At 46.3% G+C, this 25,956-nt stretch overlaps 1 protein-coding gene across 5 annotated transcripts in view; it reads right to left on the bottom strand.

Moving 5' to 3' along the window:
• Nucleotides 1-25,956, bottom strand: part of INPP5E (inositol polyphosphate-5-phosphatase E) — a 303,275-nt gene that overhangs the window by 118,036 nt on the left and 159,283 nt on the right. For all 5 annotated transcript variants that reach the window (XM_085613085.1, XM_085613094.1, XM_085613065.1 and 2 more), the window contains exons 6-7: nucleotides 10,838-10,957; nucleotides 4,960-5,067 (exon numbers count right to left, since the gene is read on the bottom strand). In XM_085613085.1, coding sequence (XP_085469211.1) covers nucleotides 4,960-5,067; nucleotides 10,838-10,957 — 228 coding nt within the window. The remainder of the gene's footprint in view (nucleotides 1-4,959; nucleotides 5,068-10,837; nucleotides 10,958-25,956) is intronic.

The raw sequence follows: 25,956 nt of genomic DNA, 5'->3' as shown, positions 1-25,956 counted from the left end.
TCCACGACCAGATACTATCAAAGATTTACCCGTGGTTCCTGCTTCAGTGGGGGTGTGCGACAAAGTTACCTCCCTCCAGCTGAGGACCCTAATACAGTTCCACTGGGACCCTAGAGAGTAATGATGAAGGGATGATGCAATTGCAGAGCTCAGTGGAGCACAACCTTGGGGCGAGCACAGACATACAGGCACTTGATCCCGGGGCTCTAGAAGAGACTGCGGACACTCAAGTGGACTTTGTACCCAACACCATGGCGGCTGCGGCACTGGAGATTGGAGAATTGTGAGAACTTTGCCATTTGTTCCATTGGATCGTGGGAGGGTGGTGAACAGTGGCTCTTGGTGGGCAGGGCGTTGGTGACTAACTTAAGGACATGAGCGAGCTGACTTACGCTGGAGACACTGGTATATAATTCAAGATGGGCACTGCTGAGGATGATGCCCGATCAGGTGAACTTTTAACCAGGAAAAATGCTCAGTTAATAACTGCCATACATGGCAGGCAGAAAATGGGTTAGGGGGTACAATTTGAAATGCTGGCCGTGGGTTTGTAGGCAGGATGGTAGCGACCATCCCAGTTGGACGAATAGGGATGCTGTGCAGGTCCTGGCACATATAGTGAGTAGGCGTAGAGAGTCTGCAAGTTGAGCCATGTATGCCAAAGGGTGGGTGGGGAGGATTTTGTTGTTTCGGTTATTTAGTTAAGGGTTTTGGTTGAATGGCAGTATGAAGTTCAGTCAAAATGCATGAGATGAAGGCACTGTTGTGTACTGTGGGCAATGGGGGAGTAGTTATAGAATCCGGTCGTGGAACGTCAGGGGATTGGACATAGATTATTATCGCGCACCTTCAGGAAACACATTTGGACGATGCAGGGGCAGCCAGACTGGCAGAAAAGTGGTGGGTCAGGTATACCATTCCTCATCCTCCACCTACGTCAGAGGTCCGCCGATATGGGTGGCCCCATGTTTGCGTTTCTCATTGACCTACATGGAATCAGATGTCATAGAGAGATTTGTGCTTTTACGAGGTTCCCTAGATAATTAAGCGATCATGCTCCTTAATACCTATGCCCCTAATATTGATGACCCAACTTTTTTCTTGTACATGCAAGACCTGGGAATGCAGGGTGACTTTAACTGGACGGTGACATAGACAGAACACCCCCCGAAGCGAATACAAAAGCCCTCATGACTGCAGCACTTAAGGAGGTCATGCAAAACTTGGGTTTCATAGATGCTTAGAGAGAGAAACCCAACCCAAAGATCCTACACATGTCACTCAACACATAATCCAGTCAGTAGGTTAGAAAGAACACTTAGTGCTGGCATCAGGCGACTGGAAGATATGGACAAAACACATATGGGACGCTTGCTCTCAGACCCCTCCCTGGTTTGTTGTGAAATGCAATATGGCAGCCCTCCCCCTGAAGTTCATTATTGGAGGATGTCTGCGTAGGTACTGCCAGATCCAGTGGGTAGGGAGACATTGTCACAATCCATGACTGATTATTTAAACATTAACTGGAGCTCCATATCACATAATGCTACAGAGTGGGAGGCCTTGACATCTGTGGTAGGGGGTGCATTTATGGAGTTGATGTATGGCATGCGAAGACAACTGCTGTCAGAGCTGCGTAGGGTGGAAACACAGGCCCGGGACTTGACACACCCCGAATGGCAGGCAGAGGAACAGGGAGTGCGCAGGCGTATATACATCAATTACGATTAACTCATATGTGAAAATACTGTGCAAATTGGTGGTAAATCAGTTAGCTCCTCTATGACAACATTGGTCCATGAAGACCAGTGTGATTTCATCCTGAGCGGAAACATGGTTATGAATCTGAGAAGACTAGTGAATGTACTTCATGAGGTGAGGGGCCAAAATGGAGAAATGGCATTGGTCTCCTTTGACCTAAAGAAAGCGTTCAATATGGTTGATTAGGTTGTCTATTGGAGGTTGTGAGGGTGGTGGGTTTCAGATTACAACTTCAAGGGTGGATAAGGCTGCTGTATACGGACCCTATAGCTAGGGTGTGTGTAGGACAGAGTCGATCAGAGGCGCTGACATTGGGGTATGGGAGCGGCAGGGTTGCCCGCTCTTTCCACCCCTGTTTCCACCCCTGTTCGCCTTGGCGATAGAGCCCTTGGAAATCAGAGCACAACAAAAACTTTGCACTTGCGATATACAACTTGGAGACGTGCATCGCATTATCTTGCTGTATGCTGATGATGCGTTATTCTATATCTTTTCTCCCCACACTGCAATGCCAGCCCTACTTATCTCCTGCACGAAATGGAGATGTATCAGGGCTCCTAATTAACCAGACTAAATCTTTGATGTTCCCCCTGGCCTCCCCGGTTGGGACACAGGTCGAACGTCTACACACTCTGGGATTGCGTTGGGAACTGGTGTCTTTCCAGAATATGGGTATCCAGGTTGCAAATTCCAGAATCCAACAATTGCAGCTTAATATGGGCTCTCTCAGGCTTTAATGACCTTCTGAAATACGCTCCTTTTGTCCATGATGGGCAGACTCACGATCTCTAAGATGGTCCTCCTGCCCAGATGTCTATGCATATTACAGAATACATTGTGCCCCATCCCGTCGCAAGTATTTCGACAACTGGACTCACTCCTTGTTTCTCTTTTATGGGCAGGTGGACCTAGTAGGGTAGCTCTAGCCACATTGACTAAGCCATACGTGGTGTGTGGTTTGGAGCTCCCGCGCCTGGGCCTATATTATTATGCCGCCCAATTGCAACACGGTGCATTGTGGCTGGACACTGACCCTAGTTGGGGAGACACGAATACTGGCAGGAATGGTGAACGCAAGTTGTCTCCCTGAACTACTGATGGATACTCCATATATAGTGCGACAGACGGCCAGGGTGTGGCAATGGTTTGTTGTGGCAGTGCTAAAATGCACACCGTTTCATAGGGAACTCCCAGTCTGGATATTAAAACCAGTCAGGCAGATGATGACCAATAAGTCCTTCCAGTCATGGAGAGAGCGGGAGATGTGAACAATGGGAAGACCTGTACCCCGACGAGTCCTTCATTTCATTTGAAACTGCCTGTGCAGTCTTTGGACTAGGTTAGAGTCAGTTCTTACAACACGCGGCTCTAACAGATATGACTAAGCAAACTTGGCTGTGTTACCTGGCAGCCCCACAACTTACTATTAAACTAGGGACTTATGACTCCGGTAGACATCGGATTATGGTTCTTTACAAAGCTATATGGCTGGACACGGCAGTTGCACCACTACGGGCCCATGCGGACTGGGATATTGACCTTGACACTCCCATGGGAGATGCTAACTGGCTGCAGATTTGTGAACTAACACGGACAGTGTCCAGCAATGCCCGCTTTCAACTGATACATTACAATTTTCTGCAAAAGACATACTTAACCCCAAAGATCTCCATCGCATGGCAAGGACTCAACCAGATAAATGTCCTCGATGTAATACCAGGGGGGCATTTTTATACACATGGCTTGGACCTGTGGCGCAGTGTATAGCTTCTGGTAACAAGTAGTAGACGAGATGGTATGTGCCACATTGTCTGCCCATAGTTTTCACTCCTCAATGTTGCTTACTAGGCAATTTTAAATGCCCAGAGGGCCGTAAAATTACTTATACGTTTGGTCAGCTGGCCATGGTATTAGCGCGATGTAGAACTGCAATTACATGGATGTCTCAGGACGAGGCCAATTGGGCCCTAGCGGAGGAGACACAAACGACTTAGCAGGAGGGATGACAAATTGAAGATGCTCTAAGCACCAGGCGAGCCCAGGTGCTTAGCAATACACTTTTAGACACTGACCCCAGGGCGACAACAGACTCTGACGCAAGTGCTGACCCAGGACACATCAATGCTGAGAGAGTGGGGATCAATGAGCCATCATAGCTGCCATAAAGTGAACATCCAGGGATTGGAGGGGGGGGGTTCTGTATCAAATTCTCTGATGTCTGAGGAGCAGACACGTATGTATGTGCTCATTGAATGTTTGATGATAGAACTTCTCATGGATAGATCTTATTATCATGATATATATACTCAAATGATGACTGCTGTGTTTCATGTAGATAAAATAAATTAAAAATAAAGTTAAATAAAATTATGTTCAACATGTGTATTACAAATCCATCTGTTCATAAAATGTGTATGGCATATTGAAATGATAGGTCCTCAAAGGTTGTGTTATCTTTGCATTTAATCAAGGAAATATTGTCTCTTTTCATTTCTATATGGCGACACCTCTAGTTAAGGGGAACAACATAATCTTAACGTTGGAAGAAATTTGGTTTGGCAGTTGCTTTGTGCAAAGACTTTGACACAAGCATTGTAGATGTTTGTCACACATAGCTGATACTTTGGTAGTTTTAGAGTATCATGTCCTAGTGGCTGTTAATCTGTCCTGTTGAAGATTACATTTTGACCAAGGTTAAAGATTACATGTTGGACAAGAGGACAGTGGCTGAAGATATCAGGTTCATTTAAGTTGCGTGCAAGGTCCCAACAATGGCATTCTTCAGATCAACAGAGCAGACTTGTGAATTGGTTGCTACCAAATCTGGTCTTACTGACACTAGTCACTGTTATAATTCACCTTTAATAGTATGGATCTATGAAGCATACCCCATTTAACAAGAAACAAAGGTTTATTCCATCTAATCTTTGCAAGCCCAACACTATGTTCTTTACAATTCGAACAAGGAAGCTAAAGCTCAGATACATAAATAAATATCTTCAGCAGGAACACTATAAAGGTTGAAACCTAGGAGAACGCTGGAAAACATGGTTCTATTTAATCCTTAACCTCTGTAAAAGTTAGTGACTGAACTTTTAACAGTGTGGGAGCTCTACTCATGGGTGAGAGATATAAAACATCAACGATTCAACAAGAGGATGGAGAACAATAGCAGTATTTGCACTTGCAGTTACTCACATGAATTAGACCGATAAGGATTGGTATCCGGGATGGTGCGAGGAAGAGAAAGTGCTTCAATTATTTTATTGTAGTCCAATATTCTTTCATATACCTTTCTGTCTCCAGCTAACAAAATAAAGTAAAATACATTATCTTTAAATAGAGTAGAGGACTGGCTAATGCACACATTTAACAAGGATACTGACAGTGCAATCAGTTCAGGTTCACGTTGGAAAGGGGAAATTAAGCACAACATATAATCTGCAGGGGGTCCAACGGGATAACATTTTGTTCGGATGACAGTGCTTAGGCTTCAACAAATGGTCTACAATTACAATAAATGTGGGGTTCTGAGGTATGCTATATATATTTTGAGGTATGCTTTTTTCTGTCTCTAGAAGGTTTGTTTTCCTTGGGTGGAAGTTATGCTCCCTTTGTATATTTATATTTTGATTGGTTGTTTCACATTTAGTTTATTTACAGTTTAACCCCTTTAACTATACATATAAAACAATATAATGTATTGCCTTTACAACAATTAAATAATTGAGTTGACAAAGTAAAAAATACATTTAAGTTGAGATATATATAAACCTAATAAAATATATAGACAAGTTTCCCAGCTAATCTGACTCAACGCTGAAATCTTTCTCTCATAATCCATACAGTTTATGAAAACGTTGCTAAGCAATGAACAATCACTTCACTGGTGTCAGATCTAAGAATTCTCAGCGCTATCAGATAATATTTCACCACAAGTAACCTGCAACAGCAAGTAAGTCACAGATTCCTTCTCCCCTTTGCAGGCTGGAAATACATCAGTTACCGCATGTGAACTGCACCATTTTGAACAAAAGCTATTTTTAGGAGTATCCTATATCTGAACTTAATATACAAAGTCTTGTGGCACAAGGGGTAATGTAGTCCAAAAGGGTTCAACATAATATCCCAGTTTAAAATCCAAAAAGGCACCCATAAGTGAGCCATGTGGCACTTTGGTATATTAATGTTCAGGGGCAAGATGCCAATATTTGTCTGTTAACAATATTTTCAAAACAGTCAGCACCTCCCCCCGGTTGTCCCATAGCTCACTTAACTCGAAGGAAAACCACTTTAAGACAATCATTTTTAGGCCAAGAGATCCTATGAAAGCTGTCCGGGACTATAACCTCTTCTAAGGCTAGCCGGTACTCTAGTAGCAATTCAGTACTCTAGAGTCTCCTCCAGTATACCACCACCCTCAGGTCAGACTTTGGGCAATCATTTTACACCCATATCCAAATGCAGGGGTACTGATAGGGTTCTCTGTGACATGCTTGCTAAAGCCCTCATAAAATCATTTTCTACTGATGTTAACTAAGCCGTTTTCTTATTTCCCACAAATCCGAACCATAGATAGCCCCTACCACTGCGTGGACATTATACATGTGTAGGGCCTACGATAGAGACCTAAAGGAAGTAGATTTGAAAAATCTAAGCACCTTTAAGGTGCTCTGTTGAAATTGGAGTGCACTTTTGTTGATTTGTTTGGACAGATCCAAATTAGGGGTAATTTTGACCCCCAAGTAATCAAAATCTGTTACTCTTTCAAGTTTAAAGGTTCCCAACATATTCCCCTATCGAAAGGTTTTATTCGGGTTAAGTACCAAAAATGTTGTTTTAGGAGGGTTTACCTCTAGATCATGTGCATTGGAAAACTCCACAAACTTATCCAAGAGCAACTGCACGCCCTTAGGAGTTTTGGAAATAAGTACTGTATCATCTACAAATAACATGATTGTCCTAGGAGCACCTACTATCGGGGAGTCAGTGCAAGTATTAAGGCAACTTTTAACATCATTTATATAAAGAGAGAATAATGTTGATGCCATCCCTGGTGCACTCCCATTTCTATTTGGATATGATCAGTCAGTTCGCCATGGTCTCCACACCATACATGGGTGCAGTTCACAGTATGCGGTCACATGATAATTGCTTAAAACCCCCATTTGGCCTAGAACAGCTCATAAGGTTGATCATGGTATCAGATTTATGTTTTTGTTTCTTTGGCTAAGTGGTATTGGGGGCATCTCATCGATGAAAAGGGCAGTGTGGGCAGATTGGCCTGCCAAATTCCAAACCCAAATATTTAGCCCATCTGAATTTGCCAAGCTCAGAAAGGGTCATACTTTATCAAGGGTCGATCTGGAAAGCCTTAACCAATTGGAAAGAAACAAGTAAATGTTACTTATTTTAAACGGCTGGCTCATTCGCCAAAAAAATAATGGGATCATTTTGTTCAGGTATTTGAGAAAGCTTTAGAAATGTTTTTTTTTTTAATTGAACCAAATATATTCAAGCCCATAACCCAGTAATGACTGATTAAACCCCAACCCTGCATGTCTAGGAGACTCTATCGTGTCACACCATAGGGTGCAAGGCACAATGGGTGATTGATAGTCTATGTTCCTTCTCTTTATTAGCCTTCCCACTTGGCACAATGAGCAGACCATTGCAGTGGTGAGCGGTTTACCATTCGCAGATCCATAAATGGTAATCTGAATTGTTCAAATCGGCCGAAACGGAGTTTACAGTATTAAATAATCTCTGCAACAGAGTGAGGGATATGTAGTAATGGCTGAATGAGACAAGATCTTACTGGGCCTAACAGTGAAAGAGGATGAAAGAACTGTGAGGCAATTATGTGGTTGTGGACAGGACTGAGCTAGAAATATGCCGAATCCTCAGGTCACAATCTGTTCTAACCAACTAAAGTAATGTAGTCCCTATTTTCAAACCACAGCAAGAATAACATGAATACACCCTCATGCGATAATCATACACCCTCCTACAAACTAATATTTGCCAGACATTGATCCACTACCTTACAAGGGAATTGTCATTAGGTAGGGTGGCTCACAGACTATGGTATCCAACAACAAAACATTTAGAGGTATAACGCTACTGTACTTCATGTGAAATTATTCTTGCATTATTTTTATGCCTGAAAGAGTTTGTTTTTATTTTGTTAATTGATTTGTTTGCAGATAAAGGCAACTGACAATTATGATCTTTTAACCAACACATATTACAACAGTATTTTGAAGAGAAAATCACATAACAAACAAACAGTAAAAACACGTTTAAAAAAGAACTGCTGTCTTAAATGTGCCATGGTTGTCTTAATACCCTGCCCCCCACTTGCATCAGTATGTGGGCCAACTGGCCACATACACACTAATAAACTGGAGGTCAGCAACGAGTCTGACTTGTGGTTAGCATGCAGTTATGTTTGAGGCTATGCTCACGTGTCTGCCATCAGCTTTCCTTCTCACTCATCTTCACAGGCACCCCATGAGAGAAAAATAATATTTGTTTCTAGTTTGTCCCAGAGCTCCCTAACAATGTCGTAATACACTTTGTGCAAGTACATTTCTGACCTGTGTTTCTGCACTAACATTATATTTAACTAGAAGCTAAAGATCAAATATATGTGATTTGTGCAATATTTGTAATATGGAGCACATAGGTATGAGTTGATCTGCTGTAAGGATTCCACATGGGCAAATGGAATATGTCAGGGAAACAGGTATGCTTACAAAGCATTCACAAATGGGACACACACACACAGGGAAGGCATTGCAACTGATATTCAAGTTTATTAGGTATATAGAAAGGAACATTGAATGCATGCTGAAGATGTAATAGAGACTGATTAAGATGATTAACAAAACAGAAACTGAACTAAGTTTTAAGTAAATGCCCAGAAGATCATGGGCACCGCCTGTTAGAGGAAAACTTTGCATTTCCAGTAGAGCAGATTGTGCCCCTCATATTCGATACACGTCTTTACAGATGACACAGGGCTCGGCCTGTGAAAAGCAGCCACGACAGCTAGAACTATCAGAGATATTCTCTGACACATTTGTGTGCAGTAGGTGCATATGTGGGAGGTGTGCATCCTGCATAGGTGGAGTGTGTATGTAACGCTCTTGTATGTACCAAGGGGGGGCACGCATCCAAAGAGATGGGAGATGTGGGGACAAAGAACGCGATGACCAGAGTGAAAAGAGTACTAAAGTTACCATTCACCAAAATCTGACATAAATCCTTAATCTTGACCCCCCCAAACATTTGTTTTTAAGTTCCTTACCTTGTTTTGTGGGGATGTGTGATGGGTCTGTGGTAGAAATGCTTTACACAGCTCTGAGTTACAACCTGTTTATATGTTTCACCCCCCAACCAAGCAAACTTTCGGACGTTGGGTTTTGATGTAGGTGGGCTTCCTAGCTTTTAGGGACTAAGTTATCTTCTCAGAAGGAAACAAACTCTTTTCCTACTTATGTGTCCCAAATAGCATCTAGAAAAAAAACACCTTTCCGAGTAGAATTGGGCAGATTTTTCACAGTGTATTTAAAAATCCAGCAGTAGGTTCTAGTTGAGAAAATCATGTGTCATCTGAAAAGCATTTGAAGCAATTATTCAATAATCCGCTTACGACAAAGACTTCAGGCAATAACACAGTTAACTGCAAAGACAAAACCACAACTTAAAACTTCTTGGAAAGGTCCACTGTATTTTGTTCTGGTCTCGAGGGCCTAACCTGTCAGGCGCGGATGCAAAAATTAAATACCTACATATCCAGTTTCAGCAACCTGGCATCACCAGGTTGTTCTTTCATGATGCAGTGATGGGTTTAAAGTAAAAAAGAAACAAAAATACCACAAGGATGTCTGAATGTTTAAAAAAGACATTGTATGTTTAATGTCATATTAGCTTATAAGATGGCATCTTCTGACGGCAAATGTTTTAGGCCATCAGAATCAAGAGTCCAAGTCAAGATCTTCAGAAGTAAGGCGAATGTCATCGCTATCTGAGAAATAACATTGAAAGCTGATTGGGGGGGAGGGGGGGGGGGATTCTCCCTTTGGGATGGGCTGTGTTTATCTAGAGGCCTATTGTTTCTTGCAACTCTTTCTATAGTCTCCATCACACTCTCAAGAAGGCCTAAAGGAAATTGAAAGAAGACCTGTATGGCAAGAGCATCTTCCTGATCTTGTAGAACGGTTCGACAATATGCTGTCAGCAAAGATATAATGTGACCTTCCTAACATACTGGGTAGTGAGTCTCAGCATGTTACGGATACTATAAACACTAGATGAACCACCACCACTTCTGGTTGAGCTACCTCTGTGTAGATGGCATAGTCAGAGGAGTTTCCAACAAAAGGACTCTTCATCCCTGTGCCTTTAAATTAGCATTTCTTTTTAAAATGTATAGTAAACGTACAAAAATAAATAAGAGGGTGTTTCTGACCTTATTAAAAGCATGAGAATATCCATTTGGTTATGAATAAAACTGAAGATCCCATGATGTTGCCCACCCCTCAGGTGGCTAAAGCTCTAACGCTAGCCACGCAGTTGATTATGTTTGTTTTCTTGGAACTTGCTCTGAGGATCTGGTAATAATTAATTCAGGCCACACTTTGGTCTAGAGTTTTTTGATTTATAAAGGAGTCCATTAATACATCTAAAATAGTCAAATATCGACACTAAATATTACAGGCAACTTTAAAAAGCAAAAAAGAAGCACACAAAATAGACAATTTGCATTATATGTGACGGATTCTACACTCCGGTGAAGTGTAATTTACAAACCTAAACATTAGTTTATTAGTAGGCAATTCTGCAGTACCTAGAAGAAAGAACTATATTAATAAATGTACGATTTACTTTAGGTGGGTATTCACCATTATCAGCTAATGCTTATGCTTCTCCACACGATATGCCCTATAACTTTGCAACTGAACTTTAGTTGTGAATCCAGAAAGCATTTTAGCTTGAGCTGTTCAAATTCAAACAAACCAATGATCAGAGACAACAATGTAGAATCTGGCTTGCCTTTTGAGAAACTTACATGTGAAGTGGGACGTAATAAAGAGAAACGAGGTGCCAAAAAATGTAAAACAGACTCCCAGTGCTCCTTTGGTCTTGATCTGAGAGACAATACGTGTTGTGACGGTGGCATACTCTACTTCTACAGGATAAAAAAACACAAGAGAAAATAAATGAATCTTTGGGTGCTGCAGAAAAGACGGTGCACATTTCGCCTCAATGGCTACATCATTCCCACAGTAGATTACATTAATTCCAATAACTTGAATCTAAACTCTGGAAAGTGACACTGGGAAAGGATTGCGTTAGCAAACCAAGATAGAGCCATGAGGCCATGTATGCTATGTTGGGATTCACAGTAGGTTATGCTGCAACTATTAGGTGTACTTAAGACAAACACATCCAGTAACCAGTAAAGCAACCAAAGACTGTATTTTAATACTCAACAGGGAAGAGGTCATGGATCAAGTCTGCACTTGGAAAAAAAAACGCCTAACACTGCTTTGAGGCGAGTTTCAAAATGGAGAACACAGCCGACTGAAACTGCAACTGAAAGCTTTCCCATTTTCAATGCACACTCTACTACAATTCTTCGGAGGGAAACATTCCAGCATTTGCAATGCAAGTAAAAAACACATAGCAGCTTACAGTCTAGACAGAACTACTATTTGCAGATTGAAAATATTCTTAATTGGCAGAAAGTAAATGTTTTTTAAAGATATCCACTACAGATTTCACACAACAGAGTTCAAAATCCAACACAAACAAGCAATCATACTTGCCAAAAACATCTACAACAACACCATTAACCAACTCAACAATTAAACCACTGTTGGGACGGAAAATTCCCTTGCATTGTAATAGACGTGAACCCCTATCCGAAGTGCCCTAGCTGTGGTGATATCTTGATCCTTGGTAGCAATTTTTGGTCCTGGGCGAACATGGATTATATGGGTCCACCATGAACTAGGCCTGTCTCATGGATTGTGGTCTGGTTCGTCGGGATAGGGCGCACAACGCGCAACCTTCATAGTGGTAAAGGGCACCGCAAAGTAACACGACCACGGTCGTGGCAGCACACCATTTCATAATAAGTACTATGGCCTGTCCTTTTTATTTGTGTCAGGGGAGAGGTACCTAGTGGCCGACATGAGTAAATTTACGTTTGTGTGCTTAGCTCACCAATAGCCTACAACAGCATGGACGTACCGCTGGCAGCATGTGTGTGTTTTTGTACCTAGGACTGTAGTACATGGAGGTCTGCCTGCATGTTGGCATACAGTACACTGGTATGTATGTGTACCTGTAGAAGCAGCACGTGGAGGCCTGGACATCTGTTGGTATATAAATGTTGCTGTGGGTGCAGTACATTGAGGCCTGCCTGTCTGCCCGCAGGGATTTTGTGCGCCGTATGTATGGATGCCTGTAAATGGTGCAGTACATGGAAGGCATGCAGCGCCTAAGGATGCTTCCTTATTGGGAAGCCCAGAGCTGGATGGATAAGTTATGTGGACCTAGAGGATCCACACAGACAAGAGTTGAAGGATTGCAACATTCTTGAGAGTTGGATGGGACACATGCATTGGGGGAAAAACAGGCCCTTCATGCACTTCAACAGGGCTCTTTGATAATAGAGGAGGTAATTGGCAAAAGGGGCCTAGGCCAATCTCATGATGGAGATGGGGACGATAAGAGAATCATAAAGAGTAGAACAGGGGCTCTTTGGCAATCAGTCTATCAAACTAGGAGTCGCTCCAACTGTGATAGACTGCTTCCTCGCGAAAGGACAGAACAGGAGAGAGGACACTCCAAAAGGAGCAACACCATAACATGAATTTTAAAGACGTGAGACACTAAATCACATTTGTGTCTCGAAACAGATTATTAAAAGCATTGGCAAGGCCAAGGAAGGAGATGGGATTGTTCTATTTGAGTGCGGGGACAGAAAGTGAATATCATTTGCTGTTATATCCAAATGGATATTGTACACAAGAAGCATGACTATGATTGCAATGCATATCTTGAAAACCCCCCACTAAAATATGTTTTTTTTAAAAAGCATTGACAAAGATCAGAAGAAAAAGAAACGGGGTGGGCGGGAGGGGGATCGGAAGAAAGGGAAACGGGGTGGGCGGGAGGGGGAATCAGAAGAAAGGGAAACGGGGTGGGCGGGAGGGGGAATCAGAAGAAAGGGAAACGGGGTGGGCGGGAGGGGGAATCAGAAGAAAGGGAAACGGGGTGGGCGGGAGGGGGAATCAGAAGAAAGGGAAACGGGGTGGGCGGGAGGGGGAATCAGAAGAAAGGGAAACGGGGTGGGCGGGAGGGGGAATCAGAAGAAAGCGAAACGGGGTGGGCGGGAGGGGGAATCAGAAGAAAGGGAAATGGGGTGGGCAGGAGGGGGGGTCAAATTTTTTTTTTAAAAAGCATTGACAAAGATCAGAAGAAAAAGAAACGGGGTGGGCGGGAGGGGGATCGGAAGAAAGGGAAACGGGGTGGGCGGGAGGGGGATCGGAAGAAAGGGAAACGGGGTGGGCGGGAGTGGGATCAGAAGAAAGGGAAACGGGGTGGGCGGGAGGGGGAATCAGAAGAAAGGGAAACGGGGTGGGCGGGAGGGGGAATCAGAAGAAAGGGAAACGGGGTGGGCGGGAGGGGGAATCAGAAGAAAGGGAAACGGGGTGGGCGGGAGGGGGAATCAGAAGAAAGGGAAACGGGGTGGGCGGGAGGGGGAATCAGAAGAAAGGGAAACGGGGTGGGCGGGAGGGGGAATCAGAAGAAAGGGAAACGGGGTGGGCGGGAGGGGGAATCAGAAGAAAGCGAAACGGGGTGGGCGGGAGGGGGAATCAGAAGAAAGGGAAATGGGGTGGGCGGGAGAGGGATCAAAATTAAGGGAAATGGGGTGGGCGGGAGGGGGATCAGAACAAAGGGAAACAGGGAGGGCGGGAGGGGGATCAGAACAAAGGGAAACAGGGAGGGCGGGAGGGGGATCAGAAGAAAGGGAAACGGGGTGGGCGGGAGGGGGATCAGAACAAAGGGAAACGGGGTGGGCGGGAGGGGGATCAGAAGAAAGGGAAACTGGGTGGGCGGGAGGGGGATCAGAAGAAAGGGAAATGGGGTGGGCGGGAGGGGGAATCAGAAGAAAGGGAAATGGGGTGGGCGGGAGGGGGAATCAGAAGAAAGGGAAATGGGGTGGGCGGGAGGGGGAATCAGAAGAAAGGGAAATGGGGTGGGCGGGAGGGGGAATCAGAAGAAAGGGAAATGGGGTGGGCGGGAGGGGGAATCAGAAGAAAGGGAAATGGGGTGGGCGGGAGGGGGAATCAGAAGAAAGGGAAACCTTGGAATCAGAAGAAAGGGAAACAGGGTGGGCGGGAGGGGGATCAGAAGTAACGGAAACGGGGTGGGCAGGAGGGGGATCAGAAGTAACGGAAACGGGGTGGACGGGAGGGGGATCAGAAGTAACGGAAACGGGGTGGACGGGAGGGGGATCAGAAGAAAGGGAAACGGGGTGGGCGGGAGAGGGATCAGAAGAAAGGGAAACGGGGTGGGCGGGAGGGGGATCAGAAGAAAGGGAAACGGGGTGGGCGGGAGGGGGATCAGAAGAAAGGGAAACGGGGTGGGCGGGAGGGGGATCAGAAGAAAGGGAAACGGGGTGGGCGGGAGGGGGATCAGAAGAAAGGGAAACGGGGTGGGCGGGAGGGAGATCAGAAGAAAGGGAAACGGGGTGGGCGGGAGGGGATCAGAAGAAAGACAAACTGGGTGGACGGGTGGGGATCCGAAGATAGGGAAACTCGATCAGAAGATAGGGAAACTGGGTGGGTGGGCAGGAGGGGATCAGAAGAAAGGGAAACTGGGTGGGCGGGAGGGGATCAGAAGAAAGGGAAACTGGGTGGGCGGGAGGGGATCAGAAGAAAGGGAAACTGGGTGGGCGGGAGGGGATCAGAAGAAAGGGAAACTGGGTGGGCGGGAGGGGATCAGAAGAAAGGGAAACGGAGTGGGCGGGAGTGGATCAGAAGAAAGGGAAACGGGGTGGGCGGGAGTGGATCAGAAGAAAGGGAAACGGGGTGGGCGGGAGGGGATCAGAAGAAAGGGAAACGGGGTGGGCGGGAGGAGATCAGAAGAAAGGGAAACGGGGTGGGCGGGAGGGGATCAGAAGAAAGGGAAACGGGGTGGGCGGGAGGGGATCAGAAGAAAGGGAAACGGGGTGGGCGGGAGGGGATCAGAAGAAAGGGAAACGGGGTGGGCGGGAGGGGATCAGAAGAAAGGGAAACGGGGTGGGCGGGAGAGGATCAGAAGAAAGGGAAACGGGGTGGGCGGGAGGGGATCAGAAGAAAGGGAAACGGGGTGGGCGGGAGGGGATCAGAAGAAAGGGAAACGGGGTGGGCGGGAGGGGATCAGAAGAAAGGGAAACGGGGTGGGCGGGAGGGGATCAGAAGACAGGGAAACGGGGTGGGCGGGAAGGGATCAGAAGACAGGGAACAGGAGGGGATCAGAAGACAGGGAAACAGGGTGGGTCAGGAGGGGATCAGAAGAGAGGGAAACTGGGTGGGTGGGAGGGGATCAGAAGACAGGGAAACTGGGTGGGCGGGAGGGGATCAGAAGACAGGGAAATGGGGTGGGCGGGAGGGGATCAGAAGACAGGGAAACAGGGTGGGTGGGAGGGGATCAGAAGACAGGGAAACAGGGTGGGTGGGAGGGGATCAGAAGACAGGGAAACAGGGTGGGTGGGAGGGGATCAGAAGACAGGGAAACAGGGTGGGCGGGAGGGGAACAGAAGACAGGGAAACAGGGTGGGCGGGAGGGGATCAGAAGACAGGGAAACAGGGCGGGCGGGAGGGGGGAGAAGGAAGAGAAAAAGGGTGGGCGGGAGGGGGGAGAAGAAAGAGAAACGCGGAGAAGAAAGAAACGTGTCGGGCGGGAGGGGATCAGAAGAAAGGGAAACGTGTCGGGCGGGAGGGGATCAGAAGAAAGGGAAACGGGGCGGGCGGGAGGGGATCAGAAGAAAGGGAAACGGGGCGGGCGGGAGGGGATCAGAAGAAAGGGAAACGTGGTGGGCGGGAGGGGATCAGAAGAAAGGGAAACGTGGTGGGCGGGAGGGGATCAGAAGAAAGGGAAACGTGGTGGGCGGGAGGGGATCAGAAGACAGGGAAATGGGGTGGGTGGGAGGGGATCAGAAGACAGGGAAATGGGGTGGGTGGGAGGGGATCAGAAGACAGGGAAAGGGAATCAGAAGACAGGGATACGGGGTAGGTGGGAGGGGATCAGAAGACCGGGAAACGGGGTGGGCGGGAGGGGATCAGAGGACAGGGGGATCAGAAGACAGGGAAACGGGGTGGGTGGGGGGGGATCAGAAGACAGGGAAACGGGGTGGGTGGGGGGGATCAGAAGACAGGGAAACGGGGTGGGTGGGGGGGATCAGAAGACAGGGAAACGGGGTGGGTGGGAGGGGATCGGAAGACAGGGAAACGGGGTGGGCGGGAGGGGATCGGAAGACAGGGAAACGGGGTGGGCGGGAGGGGATCGGAAGACAGGGAAACGGGGTGGGCGGGAGGGGATCGGAAGACAGGGAAACGGGGTGGGCGGGAGGGGATCGGAAGACAGGGAAACGGGGTGGGCGGGAGGGGATCGGAAGACAGGGAAACGGGGTGGGCGGGAGGGGATCGGAAGACAGGGAAACGGGGTGGGCGGGAGGGGATCGGAAGACAGGGAAACGGGGTGGGCGGGAGGGGATCGGAAGACAGGGAAACGGGGTGGGCGGGAGGGGATCAGAAGACAGGGAAACGGGGTGGGCGGGAGGGGATCGGAAGACAGGGAAAGGGGGTGGGCGGGAGGGGATCAGAAGACAGGGAAACGGGGTGGGCGGGAGGGTATCAGAAGACAGGGAAACGGGGTGGGCGGGAGGGGATCAGAAGACAGGGAAACGGGGTGGGCGGGAGGGGATCAGAAGACAGGGAAATGGGGTGGGTTGGAGGGGGAGAAGAGAGTGAAACTTTGGAGAAGAGAGAGAATCGGGGCAGAGGGAGACGAGAGAGAAACAGGGCGGGCAGAGGGGGGAGAAGAGAGAAACGGGGAGGGTGGGAGGGGGGAGAAGAGAGAAACGGGGAGGGTGGGAGGGGGGAGAAGAGAGAAACGGGGAGGGTGGGAGGGGGAGAAGAAAGAGCAGTTCCAGGAACCAGTATTGCCTGGGCCAACGTGAATTAACGGGATGAGGGGAAAAGCGTAGGCATATATCCCTGACTATCGCATTAAAAGGGCATTCCCCCTTAAACCTGCTGGCATAGTACTGGCATTTGGAGTTCTCCTTCATTGCGAAGAGGTCCAAAGTTTGTTTTCCCCATTTTCTAAATACCTTGTCAGCTAGGATTGTTCTAGCTCCCACTCGTGGCAACTGGACTGAGACCTACTCAACGTGTCTGCAAGGGTATTGGGCAGACCCCTGACATGCTCTGCTTTTAACGTGATCCCATGATGTGTTGCCCATTCCTCTAATTCCGGCGCCTCCTGAGAAAGCGTAATGGATCTTGTTCCTCCTTGCTTGTTGATATAGTACATGCAGGTGGTATTGTACGTACGCACCAACACTGAAGAGCCTGCTATTCTGGGCAGTAAAGCTTGGCGAGATTGGAATATGGCTTTTAGCTCTAAGTTGTTGATGTGCTGTGTTCTCTGTGCTAAAGAACATTTGCCATGAATTTGCAAGTCCTGCAGATGACCTCCCCATCCCTCCATGGAGGCATCCGTTGTTAAATCGAAATCTGGGGTGCTCCATAGAAAAGTCAGGCCTTGAACGAGATTTGACGCCTGGAACCACCACTGCAGAGTTTTCACCATCCGTGGTGTGATTCAAACTACATCTTCGAAGGATCCCGAAACCTGTTGGCACTGTTTCCGTAGCTCCTCCTGAAGAGGCCTCATTTTCAGTCTAGCTAGAGGTACCACATTTATTGCTGAATAGCACATCCCCAGGCGCGATTTGTACATTTGCACCAAAACTGACCCTTTTTTAGGTCTCGCCTATGCAGTGCGCATGCGCTGCATAGGAGGGCCTTTAGCCGTCGCTCTGCTCATTTTCAAGCACACACTCGTGCTTGTGGCGGCATCCACCTTGCGGGAGCGAGCAGTGGTGCGCATGCTAATTGGCGGTTGCTTGCTCCCGCAAGGCGGATGCCGCCACAAGCGTGCTTCAAAACAGCTGCTGCGGGCGGCGGGTAATTAGCATAATCGGTTTCACTTTCACGGCCGCGCCGATTTATGCCGGTTGTTTAATGTCAGTGAATTCCTTAACTACCGCCTCAAAACTTGTAAGTACTGTGCCTCCTCCTAGTCTTCCCTCGAGTCCTTGTTTGTTTTTCTTTTTGTTTCTCTTTATGTGCGATAGATGTGACTGCCTGTGCCTGTGGTCACTCTCCATGACTCACAATAGGTCCGTTGAGCAGACAGAGTTGGCCAGTTAGGGCGGTCCTCGTGATGATTGGCTCTTTTCTGTCGATAGCCCTTCTGTGGAATCAATGGACGCTTTTTTCTGCTTTTTGTAAATAATTAGTTTATTGCGCTTACAGTCCCGTGGCCTCGCAAAGGAAACATTACACACCACAGTCACATGAACAGTGTGGACATTGACCGTTTTTGATGCAAACAAGGAGCGTGCTCTGTCAGTGAGCACCCCACACTGGTCGCTGGTAGCGCACTCTATCGCCGCAATCAAATATGACCGTCCCAAGTGGGCTTCCGGTCTCTCAGAAGACTAAATTTACTTTTACCGGAAGTGTCGTAAAACTAATATTAAACCTGCGTTGTATCTAGTATTGCAGCTGCACTTGTGACTGCGATTTGATATGCGGTTTATGTTGATTTTTCTGTAGCGTTTTTGGCAGAAAGTAAATGTTTTGTTGCGAGTCTCCGCCCAGTGAGCTCACCCTGTATCAGCGTGTTTACAGAGTTGGTTCGGGTGATGTAGGATCTGCTTACTTACAACCAGCCCATGGGATGTGTTGCCTGTCTACAGTGTCACATATTTGGAGCCCTCATGTCCTGCTCCCCTATGGACTGGCGCCCACACAGAACCCGAATTTTTGTTGTTTTCTCGTGCTTTGATATCAAGAGGCCATTTGACTAACTAAACCACACTAAACTTGGATAGAACTGGGAACTGGAATCAGGTGCCTTTTATCTTTCAGCACGAAGATATTTTGTAAAGTGAAAGAAAAATGGCAGAAGTCCAATAACTTTCAAGAAATTGACTGGTATTAATAGCACAGCCTAGGCTCGCATCTAGGTATTCATGTTATCCTGTTACGGCTGCAATCTATGTTTATGGGCTCACAAAGTTAGCATGTGGAATTCACTGGTCTAGTGGCCAGGAAACCTGGGTCTCAAATGCACCATCCTCGCTTGACAACACTACGACCTCGGGTAAGTTTATTTTCGTCCCTCCACTCATTTGTCACCACTCTGGTCTGCTAAAGATGTGGAGGCTCTTACCACAGTTTTAGGGCTTATCGAAAAAATAACATTTACTGCCTTTCAGAGGGACTGGTTGGCTGCAGCAAAATGTGTTTTCTATTAAGTTCAGAAGTGGGCAGGATTTGGAAATTCCCTCAGTTTTCTCTCTCGCTTTGCGCTCTTATCTCCCTGTTAAGCCACTCGCCTCATTCATGCACATTATCTCCTCCCCTCAAAAATTGTGATTGCATGAGGGGTTTGAGAAAGCTTCCCTTTTTTATTTTTCATATTGGCTTTGTTTTGATTTTGATTTTATAATAGTTTTTCTCCTTCAGATTCCGTAACTGCTTGAATGAGTGATACAGTTGGTGCTGCTTGTCATGTTTAGGTGTGTTACGGGAGAAGAGGGGAGGAACCCTTATGATGAGGGCTGTGACTTGGCTCATATGAACTCAACAAGCCATCCACTGTAGAGTAGAGTGTGCCACAATCAATCAATCATACACTGTGTAAGAAACACGTTTCAAGAGGAGAAGAAACACTCAAGGCTCATCTTCTTTTATTGACAGTTATAAACGTGGTCAGATATTTGGTGAGGGTAAGAACATCATCCTAGCATTTGATTAAGATGCCTCGTTATCATTGGGGATTGCTTTGATAAAGCATTTCTTTCTTGGTTCTGTGTGGGCTCAATTGCCGATGAATGTAGGTAGTGGTTTGGTAATATCATTTCAATCTTCTGTTTGCCATGCTTTTACTGCAGCTTGAAAGCAGCACCTAGCATCTGACAATGACATTAGTGCGTCAGTGCTGGCAACAAGACCTCTGGATTTATGCATGTCGTATGCTCAATGTAATTGGTGTTTGTTTGGCAGCCTCCGGAACCTTTCAGTGTCACCGCATGGCATGTGATCTTGCCAGTTGGGCCAGTATTGTGGATGAGGCAAGCCCAGACTTATTGGGGTGCTTTAAATGGATACATGGGAGAAAGCTGTACTGTGTCTCTTGATGACTCTGAATCACATGATCTGGACGTGCATAAGTGCATGCTTGTGTTACTGATGTGGCTTGATGAGCTTGTGCATCATTTCGTTGGGGAGAGCAATACGTACGTTTTCAACCTACTAGTAGGTTGAATACTCTTACTTTACTGTGTACACCATTGTATAAATATATGTATGTATTATATATATATATATATATATATATATATATATATGTGTGTGTGTGTGTGTGTGTGTGTCGGTGTGTCGGTGTGTGTATTTGTGACTCATACCCACATCCTTCAGTAGTCCAGGATGGACATTGTATAGTTTTGAGTGCTTATCGCTTGTATGCATCATTCCTTTGGATGTGTTTGATGGCGGGAATTAGTGCCGGGTAGCGGATCTTTTTAAAGTATTGCATTATCAATGGTTATCTGGATGTTGGGTAGGGTACCAGAATATTGTATTCAGAATATTTTCTGACATAAATATAGTGTCCAAATTAGCATTTAAGAGAATATTACCTCACTGGAGTTAATAATAGATTATCCACACCCAATGGGACAGTATTTTTGTAAACTCTATTTAGGATAGCTTTGTCTAATATAGTTGGCTAGGATTTACATGGATGTGTTTGTGTGGAGTTATATGCCTTGACTTGTGATTTTGGATACCTCTGCCGTTGGTCTCATATAGCCATCTGCAAGGGTAAGAAAAATGGTATGACAGGGAAACGCTTCACAAGCATCCATCTATCTATAGTTCGGACTGACTTTGGGTTTGAAGATCAGCGTAAAAACCTTGGTGTGAATAGATGAGTGATGGACTATGAAAATTTCTCTAAAATGGCGGCTTCTGCTGTGTCGTGCCAAGACTCCCATACTAGTCCAAAGCGTGGCTTCTCAGATGCTGAAGCATGGCGCTTGCTTGCAATATGGTACTTCTGTCCCATAAGGCTAGGTCCTTTGTAGAGGTTTTAAATTGGCCCTAATGGACTCTCGTTACTGCACCTTTGCACCCCAGTGTCGTGTGTAGTTACTCGTCCATCATCGCCTCTCTTTATGTCAGTTCTCCTTTCATGGTATATAGCGCCTCCACACCTTTTAGGCACCTTTGTCGCAGTGTTAGCATGTGCCCAGCTCCGACGGCAAGGAAAAAGGTAAGAGATGCTTGAATTTTTTTTTATTGTAGCTACTATTATTTCGTTCGATTTTGCCGGTGTAAATAAGTGTATTTACATATTTGTTTATACGTGGTTTACATCAACCAACTCAAAATTATATTTTTTTGTAATAGGACGCATTTTCTTTGGCATCACAAGGGTTAGTCCATTACTAGATATAAAAAAAACGTTGAATACAATTCCTCACTTTGTAGGAGTCACGAAATTATAGCAAACATGCCATTATAATGACTCTGATGTCTGAAAGGTACATTCGTGGTGGGAGGTTGACACACAATGTGCTAGTAGTGTATGTCTGACACAATGTTTCTGGTGGGTGCGTGCTACTTAATGTCACGCACCCATGGAATGTGTGGTATACATGAACCTCTAAATGTCTCGTGTGTGTGCATGAAGCATGAACTGTTTTATACTGTGTGTGCCGCAAATTATCTAGTATGCACAAGACACAAAATGTAGTTGATCTGATGTAAGACAAGGAATGTCTGCTCTTTGGTGTGCATAAGACACAAAATGTTTCTTCGATGTCACATTTAATAATCTCTGGAGTGTGCGTGACATCGAATATCTGGACAAGTCATATTTCCCAAGTGAACAGAAGACATGAAATGTCAGTGTTGTGTGTAGGATACAGCAATGTCTTTTACTGGAAGCTTTTTCAATATTATATACAAACCATAGTTGCTGCTTATTTATCTTATGCAACTAGTAACAACCATTGACAAAATCAACAGCCCTGACTTGTTGTAGGTATAATGTTACTTGTATCATATATCAGGATGCAATGACAAACAGCAAAAGTCAGGTGGCACACTATACCAAGCACAGATTACACTGACCATGCCCCTTTGATAGACCACCCCCCACCCCCCCAGTTTTTTCATCCCACTTAATAGGTCTCGCTTTTGGGACCTTATAAGTATTTAGTTATGCAGCACAATATGCCAACATCAACTGTTGCATGGCTAAACACTTATAAGGTCCCAAAGGCGAGACCTATTGGCTATGCTAATGTTTGTTTGATATGGTCTTTGCAAGCTTTTGCCTACGTAGCCGCCTCTCCTGAGACAAGAACGCTTTGCCCTGAATGGTGTCTAAGGATGCTCCCAGAAAAGATATTACTTGAGTTGGAAGCAGAACCGTTAATTCCCTGTTTAGGGCAAGTCCAACGTTTCGAACAGACGGAGGCAAGTTTTCATTGCTCGATCGGCTTCCTGCACAGTTGCTGCTTTGAGCAGCCAATCGTTGAGGTACAGAAATACTTGAAACCCCTGAGACCGCAGAGTCGCCGCTACTGGCGCCAGGCACTTGGTGAAGATTCGTGGTGCTGATTTGAGTCCAAACGGGAGCACTTTGAATTGATAGTGGGTACCTGCCACTGTGAATCTTAGGAACTTTCGGTGTTTTGGGTGGATTGGGATATGGCAATATGCGTCTTCCATGTCGAGGGAAGTAATGACATGAAATATTCTTTGTTTAAGCAACCAAGGATATCTGAAAGCGTTATCATCCTGAATGTCTGCTTCTTGCGAAACTTGTTGAGATTCCTTAGGTCAAGAATCGGTCTCCGATCTCCTGATTTCTTTTTTATTAGGAAAAAAAGAGAATAAAAACGCTTCCCTTTCTGGCAGAGTGGTACCTTCTCTATTGCATCCTTGAGAAGCATAGCCAAAACTTCCTTTCGTAGTAAGTGAAGAAGAGGGGGAGGGTGGACCCTTGGGTGGGGCGGTTGATGGTCGCTGAAGAAACTCTAGAGCATGACCCTTGGTGACTAGGTCCAAAACCCAGCGATCTGATGCAATTTCGTGCCACCGCTGCACGTAACCGGACGTTTTTGCACCCACGGGTAGGGAGGGAAGATGGACTGGTACCCTGACACCCCGACTTGCTCATTGCTTTCTGCCTGAGTCACAGCCTTGTTGGAGTGCTCGCTTGCCGCCTCCCTGGCGAGAGAAACCAGCCATTGCCGATACGATGGAGGGTTACATGATTGTCGATACTGGAATTGGTATGGTTGATATTGTTGAGCTCTCTAGTATCCTCCTTTATAAGTGGTGAATCCTTGCCCTCTAGCACCTCTGAAAGATACTCTTCTGTACTGTAGAGCTCCCAAAGGCTTTGCAGTATCCGTATTATTTTTGATTGCCAATAGAGCCTCATTAACCCCTTGTGTGCGAGTTTATTTCACGCGCTGTGTGGGAGAAATAAACGGTGGGCGGGATTACGACGGCTCCCGGCCGTCGTGCGCACACGCCCACCGTAATGCACGACGGCCGGGAGCCGTCGTGCGCACACAAGGGGTTAATGTGTTTACCGAAGAGTGACTCACCGTCAAAAGCCATGACAAGAATCTTTGCTTCTACCTCCGGTCTATAAGTTGTTGCTTTTAGCCATCCCTGATGTCCAAGTACAGACGCTCCTGCTAACTGCCTAAAACCAGTGTTTGCCACGTCAAGGGCACAGTCGATTGTTTCAGAGGCTGCACGCTCACTCTCACTCTCCAGCAGAATTTTTCGTGCATCTTGCCCGCTTTCCTCCGGGATTAGGTCTATTAGCCCTGCCATATCAGACCACATTTGGCGGTCATAGCAGCCGATAATGGCTAGGGCATTTGCAGCTCTGATTATCACAGCTGCCACTGAAGAGAACATTTTCCCAAGGATGTCCATTCTACGCCTTCCTGATCAGGGGGGGCAAAGTAATCGGGGTAGCCGGATTCTTAGGCCGCTTTTGTGCAGTCTGGGAGATGACTGAATCTGGCTTCGGATGTCCAATAAGGCACAATGGAGAGTCATCTGGAGCCCTATATTTCTTTTCCACACGAGACAGCACCGGTGGTATGGATGCTGGCGTTTTCATGATTCCGATGCCCTCCTGCCAAATATGGTCGATGATAGGTATGGAGCGCACCACTTTTCTTGTGTCCTCTTTAAAATCGTAAAGGAAACATTCTGTCTGCTTTACTGTCATAGGTAAATGGAATCTGCAGGCTGCTCTCTGCATCAAGTTGTGAAACCCCCCCCGGTATCCTCTGGAGGAGAGTCTGAAGGAAGGTGCGGAGGAGGAGATGGTGTCAGAATAACGTAATCATCCCACGGGTCGGGAGAAGATGTTGGATCTGGCAGTTCACCTTCCTCTACCTCTTCTGAGGTGGAAGAGTTTTGTGCTCCTGAGTCGATTGTCCCCGAGCCTGGTATAATCTCAGGTTTGCTCGGTAAATGAGGCCTGGTGTATCTGTAGATTCTTCTGCCTGAGGAACTTGGTTTACAGATTGATTTTGTTGAGGAGGGAACCTTTGCCTATAATCTGACAACATGGCTTGAAGGTCCTCAATTAATGAAGGCAGTAGGTGGGCCATGTCCCTGGGGCGCAGTTCTTGATGGAAGTCAAACTGATAGCTATGTCGTGGAGCCATAAACCCCGCTGATAAGAATGTGTCTCGCCTTGATAGTCGTCATCCTCCTGGCACTTCACATGGAGCTCAGATGGACTGTGAGCTATCCCAGAGAGGCCGTTATCGTTATCATCATCATCATCATCATCATCCTCTTCCTCAACATACCCTTCCAACAGATGTGATGGAAGCAAAGGTGACACCTTACTATAATCCTGCATAGACAGGTGTAAAAATGTCTTTGTTACTCTGGTAACCTGAGTAATCCTAGTCGACGGTGGCGTAGACGGTGCAGAAATCATAGGCAAGGAAACTTCCTCCATTGACGGTGTTGTCGACGGAGCCTTCATCGTCGATGGTGTCTTCGTCGACGGAATGGTAGTTGACGGAGGAGCGTCAAAGTCTTCGATGACGATGGAGCTTTCGTCGAGATGGAGACTCTTGTAGAGAGAATAGGCGACTGGGTCGCCATCGTCGGAACTGTAACCATCGACGATGGCGTTGACTATGTCACACAAATTGCCGTTGACGAGAGAGAGATTGTCGTCGACAACGGCTTCTTCAGGGATTTTTTACTTACAGGATCAGAAGATGAAGCTCTAGGGCGATCTCTATCCTTCCTGACAGGTGTAGAGGGCACAGATAACTCCGGTTCAGAAGGATGTTTGGCAGCCTTCTCCTTACTTGAAGCCCTTTCCTAAGAAGGTTTAAAATGTTTCTTTTCCTCACCTGAGGATCTGTCCTGAGATCCAGCCCTCTTGTGGGATGTTGAAGCTCTGACTTCTTCATCAGAAGAACAAGACTGCTGTTTTGTGGTCTGGAGCCACAATAACAATCTTCCATCTCTATCCTTGAGGGTCTTGTTAGAGAAGGTGCGACAGATTTTACAGTCTTTCACTTCATGCCTGGGATGTAGGCAATAAATACATTCTTTGTGTGGATCATCCACATGTACTCTTTTCCTCCCACAGGTCTTACAAGGGCGGAAAAGGCCTTTCTTGGCTGACATGATGTCTAGAATTTGCTGAGTAGAAGACAAAACTGAGTAGCACTCAGGGAGACTCCCTTCCACACGACGTGCAGTGAAAATCTGAGGAGAACTGGCCTATGCTGGGAGTGATTTAGAGAGTGCTAACAGCCGA

Source organism: Triturus cristatus, chromosome 1_2 (genome assembly GCF_964204655.1).
Source record: "Triturus cristatus chromosome 1_2, aTriCri1.1, whole genome shotgun sequence".
Taxonomy (NCBI): domain Eukaryota; kingdom Metazoa; phylum Chordata; class Amphibia; order Caudata; family Salamandridae; genus Triturus; species Triturus cristatus.
This window is presented reverse-complemented; position numbering and strand designations above follow the sequence as displayed.